The sequence below is a fragment of the Rattus rattus genome, chromosome 6 (genome assembly GCF_011064425.1).
Source record: "Rattus rattus isolate New Zealand chromosome 6, Rrattus_CSIRO_v1, whole genome shotgun sequence".
Taxonomy (NCBI): Eukaryota; Metazoa; Chordata; class Mammalia; order Rodentia; family Muridae; genus Rattus; species Rattus rattus.
The window spans coordinates 126,745,712-126,765,993 of record NC_046159.1 but is presented as its reverse complement, the minus strand read 5'-3'; the positions used below and the strand labels follow the sequence as shown (position 1 = coordinate 126,765,993).

The 20,282-nt window shown below is 34.7% G+C and overlaps 1 protein-coding gene across 1 annotated transcript in view; it reads left to right on the top strand.

Annotated features, from left to right (window-relative positions):
• Phf14 (PHD finger protein 14) overlaps window positions 1–20,282 on the top strand; it is a 150,635-nt gene that overhangs the window by 106,468 nt on the left and 23,885 nt on the right. Inside the window, exon 17 of the mRNA XM_032906939.1 lies at window positions 6,757–6,874. Coding sequence (XP_032762830.1) covers window positions 6,757–6,874 — 118 coding nt within the window. The remainder of the gene's footprint in view (window positions 1–6,756; window positions 6,875–20,282) is intronic.

The window sequence follows — 20,282 nt, the reverse complement described above, 5'->3', positions numbered from 1 at the left end:
ACATGTTACAGGTATAAACTTCACAGTTCCTACATGATATAGTCTTTAAAGTCACACTCAGAACAGCCTTTCTTTAATAATCTCCTAAATGAAGTACAAATTTAACTTTTGTCGATTATTGGTCTTTTACTGTTCAAAGGGAAAATTAATGTTTATCTGAGAAAACATTTCTAAGTAATTAATATCTCATAAATATATGTAAGAGAATGACAGCCCAGGTATTTGACATTTATTTGGTGCAGGATAGGAAGCAGGAGAAATATTAAAATGTCAGGAAGGGGATGATATTTTAAGGGAGAATGCTTAATTGGTGAAGTGCCATTTTAGCATCAGTGCCTACCCATGTGAAAGGCTGGCTTATAATCCTACTGAGGCAAAACAAAGACCAAAGGATCTCTGTGATTGACTGATCAGCCACCCTACAGATTTGGCAAATAGGTCAATGACAGACCCTATGTCAAAAAATGTAGTGGAGGGTTTCTAAAGCCGTGTGGCAGACCAACACATGCGTATGCATGCACGCATGCATGCACGCACGCACGCACATGCTATTACCTCTCCTAAAACATAATTACCTCCCCAACACTTACATAATATTGGGAGGGAGATTAAATGCCTCTGAAATTCAAAATGGCTGATAGAGTAGTAATAGATCAGAGTCACAAGAAGAATTTTTTGAGGTTCAGTTGGGCTCATCTTATTCTCCAGCTCCACCAAATGTACTCTCATACCTTTCTGGAGTTTCTAATTCTGTGGGTCTATGATGAAACTCAAAATCTGAGTTTGTAACACGTTTCAAATAATGTTAATTTAGCTGGTCAAAGACATTACTTTGAGAAGAATTCATATACAGTTATTTGTTTAAAATAATCTGATTTATTCAGTGCTGATTAATGAGTGTTGGTTTAATGCCTTTTAGGGGCCCTTTGTATAAAGAGGTTTGTAGAAAAGTAGTATCTTCTGAAACACATAACATACAACTTTCTTAATTAAAAAGACTTTAAGTTAAATATTTATTTCACTGAAGAAAAACATTGCTTGTCCAAAATGTCATAATTCTTTCATTAAAAATAGTTATGAATGATATAAAACAATATTTAGCCTCAGTTTGTATCCAATTTAATTTAGGTATTTATGCATCAGTTATGTATCACCACATCTTGTGTTTCTTGAATGTGTATCTGAAACCATATGTGGCATAAAAATAGATTTCTGAAAAATAATGTTCACATTTGTTAAGTTACTTTCCCGTTTAGGCAATAGTGAAATACTTTTTTAAGCACTCAGATTTACAAACTTTAAACACATACATGCACATACAAACACATACAAAACCCCTCGTAAGTATGTTTTACTTCACGCACAATAAGGAAATATGTCACCAAAATCTGTTTTGATTCAGAAGGAATCTGCAGCAGATTATTAGAATATTAACATTTTCTGAAACATTTTCAGTTTTCTGAAATTATTTTTGACTATTGAAACTTGTTTAAGAGACTTCCTCAAAACACGTACAGACATAACAAGACATATGAAGGCAGAATTTATCTATATCTGCCTGAGTCACCACTTTGTAAATTTATATATTTATAAGGAATGTGAATGGAATGTGAACAGAGTTGGGATTTATAAGAGGTTCTTTATAGGAGAAAAATGTAGGCTTCTTTCCTGTAGCGATCACTGCAAGGTGTTCTGTAAGCCTGTCAGTAAGATTGACTGCTGTTCAGGTACATAGGATGTAATGAAATTGAATGTTCATGCTGGGCTTGGTAAATAGAATGAGGTTGACCTCCTAGCCATTATCTCATTTATCTGATTTACATTGTGAAATCAAGATCTACACTATTGATTGGAGTATAATTAGTTAATTGTGAACAGGAAAATACAAAGTTACATGGAGCTTGAACACAGCAGGTTGTAGTGCTAAAAACGTTCCAAGGGCATGAGCAGATGGAGATCAGTTTATTAGAGAATAAAGCAGACGTGTTTCAGGTATGGAAATGTCTAATCATTCTCTCAAGCTGTGACGAGATACTTGACCTTATTGTGTATTGCCTTGTTTGATGTTCTGGGTTTTGTTGGTTTTTTTGTTTTGTTTTGTTTTCTTATTTCACTTTTGAAGTTGCAACCTGGCTGTTGCAGGTGTAGATAATGAGTTGATGCCACTTTTTAGGTGGGCTTGGATTTGGCTTTTCCCAAATAGTGTTTCACTTTATTGTATTCACCTGTAATACTGATTTTAGACTCCTACCACCCACTCATTCACTGTTGCCTGTGAGAGAAATACTCAGTAGGATTAACGAAATAGGTTTCTGTGCTCCACCTTGGTCTGATATCTGTGATATATGACTTAAGACGAGTTTCTAATTAATTTGTATAGGAAATGTTTATGTAAGTGGTGACTTGCACTAAAATTGCTACATTTTACAAAAATTAACATATTTTACTTATAGGTATTATACCATTAACAGTTCATATCATTTAAAAAATGTTAAGGGGCCTCAGTATATATTCCACATATTTAGAATGTACATTAAATTGAAATGACTGGTCAGTGTTCACTGTAATAACTTATTACAGTTAGTTGCTGCAATTGTATTTAAATGGCTAGCTAGTAAGGTTTTATTTAAGCAGTGTTATTAGTCAAGACTAATCGAAGAGGAAGTCAGAAGATCCAGCCAATCAGTTCTCTAGATGCTCATGTTTCTACATGAAAACTGCAGTGTTCTGTAGTTTCAGACACAGTTACTTACTCAGCATTGTTTAGGGAATACTCACTATTGTGCTCCATTAAGGTAATAGAATACCTACAGTTATCAACACCAATGTAACCGTAAAACAGCACACCCCTTTTAAAGTCTGAGCCTCAGATTCTGGTTATTTTTAAAGGCCAGTTTGTCATGTGGCCATAAACTGTTTGCTTAGGAGGTGCACTCACTTATATCATATTATATCATATTATTTACTTGGCAGCTAGGTTTCTTTTTAAGGAATTACTTAGTGTATGCCACAAATAACCTTATTGTTGTTGGAAATTAAGAAAGCTAAAGAAACCCTTTAGAGCAATGGTTCTCAATCTTCCTAAGGTTGTGACCCTTTCATACACTTCATCTCATTGCAGTAAGAACCAATCAAAATTATTTTTGTTGGTCTTTTGTAACTTTAATTTTGTTACAGTTATGAATTATAATGTAAATATGTATGTTTTCTGTGGTCTTAGGCAAATCCTATAAAAGGATCATTCAATCCCACAAAGGGGTCACAGAGCCCCAAGTTGAGAACCATTGTTCCAGCACCTTGACTAGTTTGCCTTTAGGCATAGAGAAAATTTTGAGTCAGATATATTTGCTTATTTCCACTTTGTCGGTAGTCACTCAATACCTAGGTTATTGCTTGTGTGGATCATAGCACATAGGAAGATCAGTCATCTTCTCTTCTTCTCTAGTGTGCTGTAACACTAAGTAAGTATTTTAATCAAAATAGAGCTGTGCTTATGCAGTCTCTACATTTTCCTAAATCAACTTACAAAATATCATAGAGAACTTCTCTGTCATCTGTGTTTGTAGCAAATCTTGATGTAGAATGTAGGAAGTTGTACTTAATAGGTACTTGATTGGTCAGATTGTGTTTACACTAGAAATGGGCTTTGTTTCGTTTCACTAAACTATACATTTTAGGATTCCCTGTAGTCTAATGTGAACAATATTTATTAAATACTTTAAATATACTTCTTTAATCATCTCATTTAGTTTTTATTTAAAGACACATTCTTCATATGCTAAATTTATATTTTGTTTATGGTTAAGGTTTGTCTTTTTTATTATAATGTGCTATTGGTACAATAATGCTTTTCTTATATCAACATTTGTTTTGTTTAATAAAGTATATTGTGTTACATCACAGTCCTTTTCTGGGTCAATGACTTCTTTTGAAAACTTACGTTTTAATCATTAATTTTGACAAATTAAGTATGTTATTGTATTGCTGCAATTAAAATGTTTTCAAGTACTTACTAGAAATAGAAACTAAGTAAAATTAATCAGTAACTTTTTTTTATCCTATTATAGTTTTCAGGGCATTGCCTCATATAATACTTAGTTTTTGAATTTTAAAAATTTACTAGTTACTAAGTTTTGATAAAAATTTCACAGTGGTGTGTGTTCATAGGATATACAGTCTACTATTTTAAACTTCAATACTCTATGTTTTAATGGTATCTCATAAATTTGTCAATAGGCCTAGTTAACACAAATTTTTGCAAATTCTGCTTGATTTCATCTCTGCCATGTAGAATATACTTGTTACTAGTACTTTCAATTATGATTTTGTTTCAATTTATCAGAATTAATGAAATTTTTCTACATGAAATAACCTGTAAAATTTCTTTGAATATCATATTATTTACTTGGCAAACTATTGACTTCAAGTGGGGTATTTTTCTATGTTTTTCTTTCTCTCTCTTGGATTTTGGTGGTTGCTAGGATAGAGACCACCGCTTTATGGTATTTAAACTTGGACTTGAAGCCTTTACTTACTGGTGAGTAAGCGAGGACCTTAGAGAACTATCCTAACACCCCCATTGTCTGCCGTCATGAAAAAGACGACCTGAAATGTATCCTGATGAAGGTGTCAGGAAGAATTAGGTCATCTCTAAAGAGCAAATGCTTCACAGCATCTTCTGAAAGAGCTCCCAATACCAGAACAGGTATTGGATCATTTAAAAATTTTAATGTGTTTTTAGATGCCTCATTTCAACACTGTCAATTTGCATAGCCTTAATAGTTTTGGTGGCCTAATTTCTGCATACAGAAGTTCTGTAAGAAAAGTATGGTTGTAAAAATATACTGATACTATTAGAGGCAATGTGTGGTAGATTTTAAGCAAGTAAGAACCTCGAAGACCTGAAAAAAATTGAACATAAAAAAGTCAGACAAAACTGCAGATGAATAGTATTTTTACACAAAAACAAAGCACCAACTGTAATTCAAGCTGATGATCCTAAATATTATATATATTCTCCCTGATGAACCAAATAATGGAATTCTTTATAACATTTCCATCAAAAATTAGTGACATATTCTATTCCCTGCACTTAAAGCAGTGTTGCCTTCCTATCTATGACTCCAAACCTTCTTACCAACTTAGAAACAATCTTACTTAAATGTTTTTTTTTAATTGTAGTATTTAGTGTAATGGAAATTTTAGTTAGTGAAAGGTAAATATATTCAAATGACAAAGAAAGATCCTGAGTATTAATTCTGTGGGCTTACTATATGATATCCTTATTTTACATTTGATATTAGCTATATGATCTTATTTTTAAACATCAGAGAAACAGTTATTTGGCCATTTAATTTTTACTATATTTTTAGATGTCTTATTTCAAACAATGGTATAATATATAGCATTTACCAGTTTTATTTTTTTCACTTCTATAACTGGAATTTCAGTAAATGTACAATTTAAGTTCATTTCCTGGTTCTCAGAGTTTTGAGAAAAGTTCATTTACTTATTTCAGTGACAAGGACTAAGTTTTGGAGCAATAGTGAGTAAGCCATGGTGGGTAACTATCTTGTACTTGGTGTGCCTGCATGATTTGGCTCTGGAATTCTGAAATAGGTCCTTGAAAGGCTAGGTTTTTGTAGCATGATAAGGAATTCTGGCTAAAAGTATAGATTATTGTTTCCTTTACTGTGATCATTTTTTAAAGTTACTTTTCTTTTTGGCATATACATAAGAATAGCTCCTTTCTAATTTTCCCAATGCTTATTGACTAGAAATTTTGTGTTGTACTCAAGCAACCTGCTTAGTAAATTCCTCCTTTGGTGTTTTAGTTATAAGTTAATTGACTTAGAGGGCTCTAACCAGTGAGAAATGACTAATAAAGAGAATTCGATTGGTTAAAAAAGTACTCCTTTGTAATTTAAAATACAAAGAAAATCAGAAATAAAACCCATTTTGATACTAGTTTCTCAATTTTGTGATTCCAGTTGATGCAAAATTCATTTTAAAAATCACTGAAATAATACAGATTTTTCTTCATTGTCAGCAGGATGAGATTGTCTGAAGCGAAGAATAGGTATGGTAGTTTCCTTAGATTATGTACATCATATGAGGCAAGAGACTATCAAATTATCTGCTAAGTGTAAATTATCCTCAGAAGTAACAGTACACAGAGAGAACTTGAAAAAAACTAGTGAGAATAACATACAGTCCTTGAAGTGGCTTCTTCCTGTATATTTAAATATTCTGTTACTTAACATAAAAAGATTATATCTACTGTAGATTTTGTTAGCATGCTATAAATGTTAGGAATTTAGAACGTTCATTTACAGTATACTGTAACTTGGAAAAATACAGAAATGAAATATAAATTGAATGGCAGTAATTACAGCTTAGACGTCTGTGAACTGTCTACTAGACAAATCATTAATACCCTTCATTCAAAATTGAATTTTGATTGTTAATTCTTTGCACATATGATTACATATATATTTATTCATTCATATCTTAACATTTATATACTCTTAACTTTTTATCATAGTTTGTTACTTCCAAATTGTATTGTTTCAATTTTTTCCTCTACAATATTTCTTTAAGATTTAGATCTTCTTTATTATAAATGTAAATTTCAGAATTTCCTGAGCAAAGATTAGAATTAAATGTTAAAGTTGTTATGTGTAACACTTTGTTCTTTTGTCTTTGAAATAAGTAGTTTCAACATTTAGATACACTTTGACTCTGCTTGCCCTACAGATGTGATGAATGCAGACTGTGCTACCATTTTGGCTGTTTAGATCCTCCTTTGAAAAAATCTCCTAAACAAACAGGCTATGGATGGATATGTCAGGAATGTGATTCTTCATCTTCTAAGGTAAGTAGTAACAGTCTTAAAAAAAAGTTTCCTTTCATTTTGATAATTTTTTTATATCACAACATCCTTTCTGATTTTGAAAATGAAGAAAACTATATTATACAACATAAATTTTATCTATATAAATATTTAACTGTTTTGTATGTCCTCTGTATTACTCTAGAATATTAAATATTGTTATAATAGGATAATGTCTCTCTGCTAATTTATTGCATTGAGGCCATAGCAGGGAAGAACTGTTAGTCAAAAAGCTTAACAATAAAATCCTATTTTATTTCGGAGATGATTCATCTTAAGATAAAGTAAATTAAGGTTGTTTCACAGACTCAGGATGTTTTAAAAAGATCTAATTTTAATGATCTAAACTTATTTTAGCTAAGTAGAAAGGATAAGAATCAAATAAGTTTACCAGTTATCTTCTAAAATAAACTCTGAATTTCTTCAGAGTATCAGTTTTTTAACCTTTAAATTATGGCAGTGAATAGTTTCTATTTGTTTGTTTGTTTGTTTAAAGCCCCTGAAGTGAGTCCTTGTACTCATTTCTCAGAAGTGCTGAATATATTTGAATGAGGACTTAATGAGTAGGTATAGGTTAACATTATTATTCCATAGAGTGATAATGGAAAAAATGCTTATTGTAGTATGAGAGTCATTTTTTTTAAATAAGTTGAATCAATATGGAATTGATGTCAAATTTAATGAACTTGTTATTCTAAAAGTTAATTTTATTTTTACAATGTTGTTGAATCAGAAATATTCCTTTTTATTTAAAGATTTATTTATTTTATATATAGGAACACACTGACTGTAGCTGTCCTCAGACACACCTAAAGAGTACATCAGATCCCATTACAGACGGTTGTGAGCCACCATGTGGTTGCTGGGAATTGAACTCAGGACCTCTGGAAGAGCAGTCAGTGCTCTTAACCACTGAGCCATCTCTCCAGCCCCAGAAATGGTCTTTTGTTGTTGTTGTTGTTGTTTTTTAATTGGATATTTTTTAATTTACATTTCAAATGTTATTCCCTTTCCTGGTTTCTGGTCCATAAGCTCCCTATCCCATCACCCCTCTCCCTTCTTCTATAAGGGTATGCTTCCCCTCCCTAACGACCCCTACCTTCCCACCTCCCTGCCCTAACATTCCCCTACACTGGGGGTTCCAGCCTTGGCAGGACTAAGGGCTTCTCCTCCCATTGGTGCCCAACAAGGCCATCCTCTGCTACACATGCACCTGGAGTCATAGGTCTGTCCATGTGTAGTCTTTGGGTAGTGGTTTAGTCCCTGAGAGCTCTGGTTGGATGATATTGTTGTTCTTATGGGGTTGCAAACTCCTTCAGCTCATTCAATCCTTTCTCGAACTCCTCTAATATGGTAGTCTTGAGTAGTCAAATTTTATTCCAGCTTAACACAGATGCCTTATGAAACTGTTTCTTAAACTTCAAGATTATTGGTTTTTCAAAAAACAGTTTCTATCATTCACTAATGCTTTGTGCCTACAAAGTGATCTCCATTTCCCTACATCTCTTCTTCCATCCATCTATGTAAACCAAATGCCCAGCCTCACTCAGAAGCCTCTCGTCAGCATTTAACTTGGTGAATCACTTCCTATCTTGCAGGTGCTTCCTTCCTTCCTGGCGCCTTAGTTTAATGGCGTCCTGTTCCCATTCTAGTACAGTCCTTTCCTCTTTAGAAGCTGTCTGAAGAGCTCTCCCAAACTTACTTCTCTTTTATTGTTCTTTTCACCTGAGGCCTCCAAGTGAAATGCGAAACAAAGTGACATTTAATTTAATTCTATGTAACATTGTATTTTAATTTCTATGCCTGAATATATTTATAATGTACATAAAAAGTTGAAAATATTTCTAGACTCTGTAAAATACTAATTTCATCACAACTGACTTGGTTTTGCTTGGTTCACTTGGTTCACATTGTTAATCAGTAGTTTGGGTTTGGGTGTTTTATAGCAATTTAACACTAAAGTATAGGTATATGATAGTAAGTGACAAACCAGTATTTTTACAATTGGTGAATAATTTACTATATTCATTCCATGGGTATAAATAGTAAATGTCCTGTAACAGAGGAGTTTTTCTGAAGATACAGTCTCAGCTCTGCATGAAAACCCAGCAGTGGTTTCCATCATCCTACATTTACAAATATGAGCAGCAAAAATCAGAGAGCTTCTGTGCGTGCATTCCTATCTTTTCCTCAGATTCTCTCCAGTGTTCTGTCTCAGTAATGACCTTTACTATAAAGTAGTACTGTTAGGCTCATAGATTGAATTAGGTACATATAAAAGTTTAATTTCCATATTTTTTGTGACTAGTTATGGACAGTTCCTTAGGTTTTTTCCTTAACTTTTATACTTATCAATTTTTAATGAACATAGGGCATTTGCTTTATAAAATACAGTTTCCTAAGTTTTTGCGGTATGCACCTTCCATAAGAATATCACAGGTAGGGGTTAGGGATTTGGCTCAGTGGTAGAGCGCTTGAGGCCCTGGGTTCGATCCCCAGCTCCGAAAAAAAGAAAAGAAAAAAAAAAGAATATCACAGGTAGTGGGACTGAGGAGATGGCTCAGTGGGTCAAGTGCATCCTGTACAGTAAGCATCAGGACATCAGTGCAGATGGCCAGCATCTCCATAAAAGCCTGGGGTTGCACTCTGTATCTGTAACCCTAGCACTGGGAGGGACAGACACCGGCAGGTTCTGGAGCTTGCTGACAAGCCAATCCAACCAACAGAGCGAGTTCTGGATTTAGTAAGAGAGTCTGAGTGGGACAGGAAGATACATGCATCTACCTCTGGCACCGTCAAATACAGACATAGTTAAGTGCACCCACTTGCATGTGTGGTATAAAGTAGACTGAGTATTGTGTTCTTAAAATATATTTCTTAGTTCTTCTTGAGTTATCCTTGATGGAGATCTCAACAGCTGTGTCAACTTACATATCTGACATGGTTAAATGAATAGACATCTTTCTTTTAAAGTGGCTTCTTTTCCAGATCATATATTCAAAGATCGTACTGCAGATTGAAGTTTGGTGACTGTTCTTCTTACTTTTCTCTCTTCATCCTTGTTTAAATTCCTTTATTGAGAAAAGCTATAGAGTTTGCATGACAGGTCTGTCTACCACAAGATGAGATAAGCAGGGAGAATTCTCTTTTACTTTTTCATTCTAGTGTGCTACTCTTTTTGAACAGTAATAAATTGTGAACTTTTATTCATAGAAAACTTACCTAAAATCCTTAAATACGCATTACATACCAGCTGATCCAATTGGCATTTCTTGATGATCAGTTACAATAGAATTACCCTAGTAGCAGGAACACAATTTTTAATGTATTTACTTTGTCCATTTTTTTGCAATAAGAAATTAAAATTTTGTAACTGATGTATAAAAACAAAAATATCAATGTATTTATTTTCAAGTAAATAGTTTTGACATTTGTGCCTCTTTGGAAACTTCATAGAGCAATCTCCCCAAGGAGTATCTTGACACAATACATTAAACAAGCACATTTAATTGAACCTAGTAATATGGGAGATTGAATGTCTAGATTTTATGTATTGTGAAGATTTATGGAAAATATTAAAATGATCTGCGCTTAAAAGTTCTTTTAAATTTGAAGCTTATAACTGACCCATAAAAAGGACTTTCTAATACTTTAACTATTCATTTGACCTCTGGGATTTTCTATGACATACAGGTTGGATTATAGGTTTCTGAATTTAGCATTACTGAAAGAGAAATCATTTTCATGTAAAATACCACTTCCTGTCCTGATGTAGTAGCTTTGGCCCTTGTGCACAGTGATTGCAGTTTACTGAAATGTGCTTCACTAGTCTTTTCTGAGTTTTGATTTAGCCTTTGATGCTTTAAGCCATGTAAAAATCTGTAAAAAGGAAAACAAAGAAAAGGAAATGCTTTGTACTGTTCTGTCCATGAGAGTCCTGTAGAACAAATCTGGGATGGAAGGAAGATTTGCTAAGTCTGTTCGTTTGTTTGTTTGCTTGCTTGCTTGCTTGCTTTATTGAATGTGCATTGGTACTTTGCCTGTATACATGTCTGTATGAGGGTGTCAGACTCCTCAGAACTGGAGTTACAGACTGTTGTGAGCTGCTATGCGAGTGCTGAGAATTGAGCCTCTATCTGGAAGAGCAGCCAATACCATCTCTCTAGCCCCTTGCTAAAAGTCTAAATATTTAATCTATGGTGTTTCATTCTCTCTAACTGCTCTAGGTTGTTTGTTTGTTTGTTTGTTTTTAATGTAAACTTTGGATTTCCTCCTTGCTAGTGAGTAGGGTTAAACCTCCAAGCTTCCTGTTGGGCTTTTGATGCTAAGCATGTTTGTAGTTCTGATAACATTTTCCCTAGGAAAAAATGTGTAAATGTCTTTTCGCCTTGTAGTTTTTAATTGAGTGTTGTACTTTGGGGCTACTAGTAATATATCATTTCTGTTCCAAAATTATAGCCAGTGATCAAGCTAAAGAAGAATCAATTTGGTAGGCTACAAGAGTCTAAAGGCAGTCTGAGCTACATAGCAAAACTTAGTTTAATCACGAGAAGCCAACAGTAACAAAGGTTATAGTATATTGTTGCTTATGTTGTGAACTATTAATGGAAAATCTGCCTACTTAAGGAAGTTATGTGCTTTTTTATCATAGCAATATTTTATTAAATAACAATTTTAGCAAAACAGATTATCTACTGTCATTCTTTTACAATATAGCTGAAATCAATACTGATCTGATAGGCTAATAACCTAACATTTTTACATGATTATATAATATAATTAATCATATGTCTTACCGAGTCATACCTGGAAATATGATTGTTTCAGATAAAATTTGTCAGTATTTATGATACACCTGTTTTGATATATTTCTTTACAGGATACAAAATAGTTAAAACATTTTAATATAGATAATTATTGCTTCCTAATGTACTCTAAAATAATTTGCAGAATTAAAATACTAAAAATCGCTTTTCAAGATACGCTTATTACAAATGTGAAAAAGCCAGTCCGTTTCCTGAGTTAAGTGGAATGCAAGCCTGATGAGTTTATGCACCATGCTGTGGGACGCCATGTGTGACAGGAAACCCAACCAGAACTGAGAAAATCAAAGGACAGTAGGATACGCTATGGAAGTGCCTTTGAGAAATCACAGCGTCCTTCTGCCTTTTATTCTAAAATAGCACTTTGTGGTTTTTCTTATTTTCATTTTACAGCAAAAAATATGTTTTTACATTTTTAAAAAATTAGCATTGATGCCAAAAAATATTTTCTAATAGTTTTGAAAAAGCCAGTAAAGAATTCTTTAACCTTCCTAACGTGGCATCTGCCGTACTGATGCTTACTGTGTTCACAAAGCATGTGGGTAGAAGAGAAATACTCACTGGAAGACATGGCTACGCCTGGGTGAAGTAAACTGGCATGCTGTAAACTGTGAACGTGGAAACCTCACCAGTGTCATTTATATTCTTGCTTTAAATTGCATTGGAAGATTTCAGGCATTTTTGTGGCGATATGGGCAATTCGTTTACTCTAGTTTACTAAACATGTAAAGTATTTTAGCATCGTACCAACTTGTCTATGTTTTTTTTTTTTCTTTCCTAACTTGTATGTTGTACCTTAAGGATATATCCTCTTGCCTATCAGTTAATTTTTTTTTTGTTTCTTTGTTTTGCTTTTTTAGTGTACAGCATGACATTTTCCTATATATGTGTCATTGTGAGATGCAACCCTTTAAGGTAATCCTTAAACCTAAACTAACCTAAGTGAACTCAGAGAGGAGTTATAACAGAGTTGTAGACACAGGGCATGTATACTGTGCTGTCAGGATACTTGAATTTCAATGAATTTATATTTTGACAATTCTAAAATTAGGATGTATATCATTAACCATTTTGTACTTAAAGTGATAATTTTCATTTGTCATTAAGTATGATCAGAAATACTGTATAATGTGAAAGTAATTAAATTATAGTAAAATCAGAATATGCCTGTAGGGTAGAAGAAAGAGCTATATGTGCTCAGGAAAATAGATGGGTTCAGACTTAACTACAGTGCTGTGACCTTCAACAAGTGTTCCAGTTCTGTAAGGTTGAACTTGTTTTGTAGCAGTGGTTGAGATTCAGAATTAATGGTGTGTTTGATATAAGAGATGTTTTTTATAAAGCAATATCAATGTGAAACACAATTTCCTGAAAACATACCAAATAAAGTTTCCTGTTTCTTTCAGAGTTTCACATTAAATAGTTGAAGTCAGTGTAACTTTTCTTGCAGAAAAAACATCCAGTTATTCCTGGACTTAAGAGGCAATGTTAGCTATCATTATATAATAAACAAATTTAAACCAGGGCATTTATGGTTTCTTGATGACTAAAATTACATATTATCCTATTCTGAATTTTACGTCAGGAATAATGTATATTTCCTGTTAAATATTAAATGGTGCTCCTCTGAATTACTTAGCAGATCAAATTTTAAGCACTGGCTTTGTCAGGCCTGATAGGAGTAATAGGAAAGTAAGTCATATGAACATAAGAGGAAAGACAGAAACCAGTTTTAACCGAAAACATGATGGAATAACAAAAGAACTCTTCTGAGACTACAAAGACGTATTATTTCCTTCTAATTTATTGAACTTTTAGCTAGGAATTGAAACAAAAAGATAAAATACATTAAATTTTAAAATAATACCAGCCAAAGATACACTTAAGATAATTAATGTCAGGCCAGAGAGATGGCTCATTGCATAAAGGCACTTGGTGTACAGGCCTGACGAATTGGAATCTATCCATCAAGTATAAACGCAGACACTTGTGTGTGAATCTATCTGTCAGCTCAGTATTCCTGCAATGAGGAGTGAGGTAGAAAAGGGAAATGGCCTGGAAGCTCACAGGCCAGTTAGCCAGTAGGATGCAATGAGACAAGAATAACAAGAGACCTCCCTTGTGTGTTTGTGTGTCTGTGTGTGTGTGTGTGTTTGTGTACGTACATGCATACATGCGCATATGTGTGCACACACATAATATTAAGCAAAAGCTATTTTTGAAAGATAACCTGTGTTCATTTTGTCAAAGTATATATTGGGTTTTCTTTGTTTGCCTGTTTATTTAGGAGACAAGGTCTTGCTGTGTAGCATTGTCCTCAGACTTTTCTACATAGGCTAACATTGCCTAGCAAGTGCTGATATTTACAGGAATGTGCTACTATGCCCAACTTGGTGTATACAGGATAGGAAATTATGTTCTAGTAGATTATAATAAAAGTAGTAGTAGAAATAGGATAAATATATAGAAGTAAATATATTTGTAGATTGTTGAATTGAACTACAAAACTAGGAAGTAATAATTCAAAATAGCAAGAATATTTAAAAGAATAAGTATTATATAAAATTCTGCTTTAAAGACACTTTTTTCTGTTTTCTCTTTGTTTTTGTTGTTATTCTTCATTCTGACTCCACTTTTCCAAATAAAGTTGGAATCAGTAAAGATAATTGCATACTCATACTCAGTGTTCGTACTTGAGAGTCTAGAATTGGAGTAGTATGTAAAAGGCCAAGGCCAACCCTGGGTTGTACCACTAAAGGAAACAAAACAAGACACAAATATACTTCCTGTCATCAAAGTAAGACATGATCTTTGTGGAAATTTTTCAATGGTTATAAAGAAGGAAATCAACTTATTACAATTATAAAGGCAGGCTGGTTACTTATGTTTTTCTACTCATATTTTAGTCTTATCAGTTTGTTATAAAGCAAATGTCCTTAAGATAATTGTATACACAATATACGGGTTTCCTTGTTCTTTTTTAATCTTATTTTTAATCACCTGTATATATGTGTGCTTGTGTGTGGTGGGGAGTATATGAATGCAGATGCCTGCAGAGGCCAGGAATGGACACTGAATCCCTTGAGCTGGGGTAGTAAGCCACTCAGTGTCCATCCTGGTTGGCTAGCTGTCAAGAAAGTTTCTCCAGTGAACTTGTTGTAGCTATATTCCAAAAGGGATCCTGGCCAAGGAATACCACAGAGTCACAGCACACAATAAACCCCACACAAGAGATTTATTGGGATGGAACAAATGCCCCAGGAGGGTGGCTTCCTCTGCTGGTGTTAGAAGCAGCAGAGAATAGGGATAACACAGGGTTTATAGGGTTTCTTGGGATGGATTGGAGCTTTCCAGGGTGCCTGGGATTGCGGGATTATGTGGTCTGATTGTTGGGGATTGGTAGGGTATGTTTTTTCCTTTGTAGGTTAGGACCTGACCACTGGGGCTGGTAATGGCCATTATAGCCTTTAGAAAACAACTGACACTTAAGCCCTTTAGGGAAGTCTTGGGGTGGGGTGGGGCTGAAATGGCTTGGGTGTTTTGTTTGTTTTTGTTTTTTCTTTTTGCCTCTACAGCCTGGCTGCTGGAGCTTGGGGGAAGGGGTATGTAAGCCTTTTGTATGCCTTGAGGGTTTACAAAGTTTACAAAGGTAATTAGAACAAATAGCCACCATTGGCTCATCAACTGTATGTATAAATCTCTTCTCAGGATGGATAGGTATCACGGAACAAGTTGTAAGTGTAGGTATTAAACTTCATTTTATTTTGTTAATGTAATTAGACAGTTGCAAGAATCTATGACAGCAAACTGCTCCTTAATAACTCAGGTTAATATCCACCATATCTATCTTGCCACTCTGTTAAATACAGTTCATTTTGTGCTGCTCTAGGACAGGTAAAGAATCTAAATTAAATAGTTTGCACAGCAAGGGAGAGAATGCTGTGTAGCCAGACATAGTGGTAGACACAACTTTAATCTCAGCACTCAGGAGAGTGAAGCAAGCTGTGAGTTTGAGGCCAGCCTGGTTTCCAGAGTGAGTTCCAGTCCAACAAGAACTATATAGTGTCTCAGAAACTTAAAAAGAGGGGGCCAGGTGGGGGAGACAGAGGGAAAGAGGGACACAGAAAGAGATGTCTTTCCATATCTTTGTCTTCTTTTCTATCTCAGGAAAAAAATGCCTCTTCATTTTTCTCCATTCTTAAGTTTCAGTTCCCATCAATATGGTGTATACTTTTTAAGTCATTTTCAAAAGATCACATTTCACAGTCCAGGTCCGAAAATCCAGGTCAGTAAGGCAGGTGAAAAAGAGCCACCTGTTTCTCTCTTTCTTTCCTCCTTCCTCTCCTCTCATCCTGCTGTTTTATTCTCTTCCCCAACTCTCACTTTTCTCTCTTCTATGCTTTGGTGTCTCTGTTACAGAATGCCTTGTTGGCTGGGACTGGTTATTTTAAATTGAAGTTACCGTATTTGTTCATGTGTGTTGCTATAATAAAATAGATGGAGCAAGTTAATTCATAAAACAAATTTTCCTGACTGTCAGGAAAGGAAAGGGTCAGAGTCCTAACAATGTCATTGCTTCATTACTAGTAGAGGAATCTCATGGTAGGTGACATCACAGAAACAGAGACCCACTAGAAGAGAGATCTATAAAGAGAGCAGGTGAAGACTCTAGAGTCAGACTTGTTTTGTACCAATCTTCTCATGACAGCTAGATGGGATCAGTATGTCATCTCCTACTTCTGGAAGCAGTGCAATTAATGGCCTAAAGACCTTAAACTTTAATTTTGATTATACTGATATCCTAACACTGCCAAGCGTCCAGCATAAGACCCCTTAGGTGAGAATCCTGGTCTCTCCCCAATCCTTAGGACTAGCCTGGATTCCTTGCCTGCTTCCGTTGGGAGGCTGTTCATCTTGGTATTCAGCAGGGTTTTTCTGAGTTGGCATCCTTTTGTGTCTGAGTCACCTGTACCAGTGAGACTGAAAACTCCTCCATCAGGGTTTTTCCCATCCTCTCAAGACAAAGGGCCAGTGTTAAACATGTCTTTTATAATATTTTAACTGTCTACTTCTCCACAGCTGGCCTGATTCCTGCTTAGCCATTTTTGAAATTATTTTTAAAGTCTTATTCTGGCAAAAGGGGGTGTATAAGTGATATGGGTCCTGTATCCTGTATTATGCTTTATAGGCCTGAGGCTGTTTATTGATGCACAAAAACTGTCTGGTGCATAAATCTGTGCCAACCATGACCCAAATATACGGAAAAGGAAAAAGAGAAGAAAGTACCTATTCAGCAAATATAAAAATCATATATTTTAAGAAATATTTCTGTTCTACTACACTCAGCATATCCACATATATATATATATGATTATAGCAAGTATTTTTAAAAGAGAAATTTAGTTTAATTTTAAAATCTTTAGTTCTGAAGTGAAGAATACCTAATTTGCCTAAAAGTCTATAATGAATCTGGCAGAAGAAAAAAAAATGTGTTCTGCACAAAACTGTACAGGAAGCTATAGCCCGTAAGTGTTCTAGTATTTCCTTTGTCTTTATGGACAGGCTGTATGCTTGCGATGCTTCACAGAATTTATTGGATAAAAACCTGCACATGATTCATAAGCTGTGCTACATCTTCTGTTGTGTGTTAGAATTTAATAACTATATATAATCTTGACCCTAAAAGCTGCACTTTTGTCTATCTGTGAAGTAATTATCTAGCTGTTATAATCTTCTTTAAATGGTCTGTTATCTGCAATTTGTTTTTAATTCTTGGATCTGAAAACAGTGCTTCTGGTTCCTCAGTCTCTGATGAGCTGTATTTGTACCTTCCAGTTGAGTGTAACACTTTAAATCCACTACCCCAGTCTGAATACATATTCGATTTCACTATAGGTGGCCTAAATCGCATGAAAAATTTTCTTGGGAAATTCTTTTAAATTTAAGATGAACAATGCACCTTGAACTAGCTAGGGTCAGATTTGTTTAGAATCTGAATATTACATATCCAGATTGTCTTTTCATTGTCTGTACCTGTAGGTGCTTGTGTGTGTATGCAAGTTTATGCATATGAAGTATATGTACACGTGTAGAAGCCAGAGACAGCCTCAGATGTCCATTCCTGGCAATCCCTATATCTTTATTGAGGCAGTCTCTCATTTGGCTTGGAGAAGGTCAAGCAAGCTCAGCTACTCAGCTGCACTCCCTGTCTTCACTGCCTAGCAAGGATTGCAAGGCCTGCAGGCTTTTAAATAATAGTTATTTAATATATTTTGTTAGATATAACTGGATTATGTGTTGGGGGAATGTGTTTTTTTTATTTTTAGAATAAAAAAGGGACAGAAACTACTTAGTTTTATTGGTACTTATGTGGTTAAATAATTAGAAGAATATTAATGTAGTCCAAATGCTTAAATTTTTTACTGATAAGGAAAATTGGCTTAGAGATTCATGTTAACCACAGGCTTACACAGCTGGTTAAAGGCAGAGCGATGTCTAAGTTAGTGTTGCCCAGTGAGTGCTCTGGCTGCCCACATTTATTAGTTGAGTTTATCAAGATTTTCAGTAGTATGATACTGTAACTTGATAAATCCTGTGATTAATAGGGAGTCTGTGCTAAGTTATAGACATGTGGAACCATTTTGTGAAACTCATACTACAGAAGGAAACATGACAACATCAGGTGGAGTAGCACAAAGCTAAGTAACTCCTGACAAAAACAGAAATATTTACTTCCTATGTTCTATAGGGTAGATGCCCATCACTGTGATTTGTCACTGACAGGGAACTCACCTCTAAACTCACTTGGTGACCCTTCTACTTTTTCTTCATGGTTTTATTTTGTATTACTTAGTTCAGTTTTGTTATTGCTGTTTGTGGTTTTTAAAATAGGGTCTCATACAGCTAAGGAGGTCTCAAACTGGCCATGTAATCAAAGAGACTTTGAATTGCTGACCCTCCTGGCTGTGCCTCCCATGTGTTGAGATTACAGATATGTAACACTGTGAGAGTGTAGTGTAACACATTATTTCCTCACCAGGTAGTCTCCTGGATATACTGGGATATGCCAGCTAGTCAGTATGTGTTCAGTCGGTACCCAGTTGTTGAGAAAACTGTGTAAGGAAGCAAGTGAGATCATCTCTCTGCTTGGGTGGTCATGTTAAAATGGAGACAGCAAGTGATGTCTACTTAGTCAAGCTCCTTTGCTCACTGTTTAGAGTCTAGAAAGGGTGAGGGCTACACTGAGTGGTATTTAGGTTCTGTGTGACTATACTAGTCCATAAGAAAAACAAATGAAATGTTTTTATCATTGAGATTTAGGCTGAAGTATATATTGATATAATTGTTTAATACTTAGGAAGGACTGAGAATGATGATCCCTGTGTTTTTATCCTCTTTCTTTTAATTTGAAGGCTATTTAAATTTATTTAAATACATTGACTTAACTGCCATTATTGGAAATGCTCTTCTTTTTTCTATTGTAACTGAAACTTTGTTAAGGAGTAACAATTTTCTCTGTTGGCAATGTTAAATGTAACCTTAGCTTTCAATTCATTGCTGCAGTTATGTTTCCAGAGCCTGCTTTAGGAGATAAACCCATTGCAAATGAAGACAGCATTCATTTTCCTTCTACCTCAGGCCACACAGAATTGATTGGGGTAATAAAATGACAGCACCTTGTAATATACTGAAGGCTCTTTAATTCGAAAACCAGTTCCAGCCTGATTCCAAGCTTGTTTAAAGTTAATTTATAGCTTACATAATTTTCAGCTGGCTGACCAAGGTAAAGGATGATGTATGAAAATTGATAAAGAATTAACTTATGATACATTCAGATGTATCTTGTTAAAGTCAGATGGTTTTAAAAACAGAAGGTGGGGAGAGGAGACAGGAATACAGAAATAGTAAGCAGGTCTTTTTTTCCATGTTCATAGCACTAGTAACAGTAGTTTAATTTTTCATCATGTTGTGTCAAAACTAGATTACTCTTTTCTTTGTAAATTCAATTCTGTTTTGCATCTTTTGTATTTTAAAGAACTGTATTTTTTCATGACATTAAGGACAATAATTTGATAAGGTTTGATACCGTTGCAGCTGTTATGACCTGCACAGTGCTGACTCTGTATGGTCAGGGAGTGGAGAGGCTGCTCAATAGGTTATCTGCCCGTGTTCTCAAGATGAGAGTATCTTTCTTACGTGCAGGCTGAAAGGATTTGTGAGCTCCTCATGTGTATGTGAACTGAGACATAGGTTTTAGCCTTTTTGACTCTGTAGGCTGTTTCATCTCTTTAGTATACTATTTTTAAGCATTTTAAGTGATAAATAATATATCCTCCCTAGTAAAGTGCTCTGTATTGTGATGAGGCCAAGTTGTCAGAATTCGGAAGTAGGGACTAGATGCTGTAAGTAATTTGCATGGCTTTTATGCTTGACCTTCATAGAAGACAGTGGAGTTGGCGTGGTTATGTTGCTTTCTGTTTGTTTTGTTTTGTTTTTGCCATTTTGCCATTTCCTGTCATTGTCACACCCTAAAAGACTCAGAGGCTGAATTGAAGCAGGAAGATTAC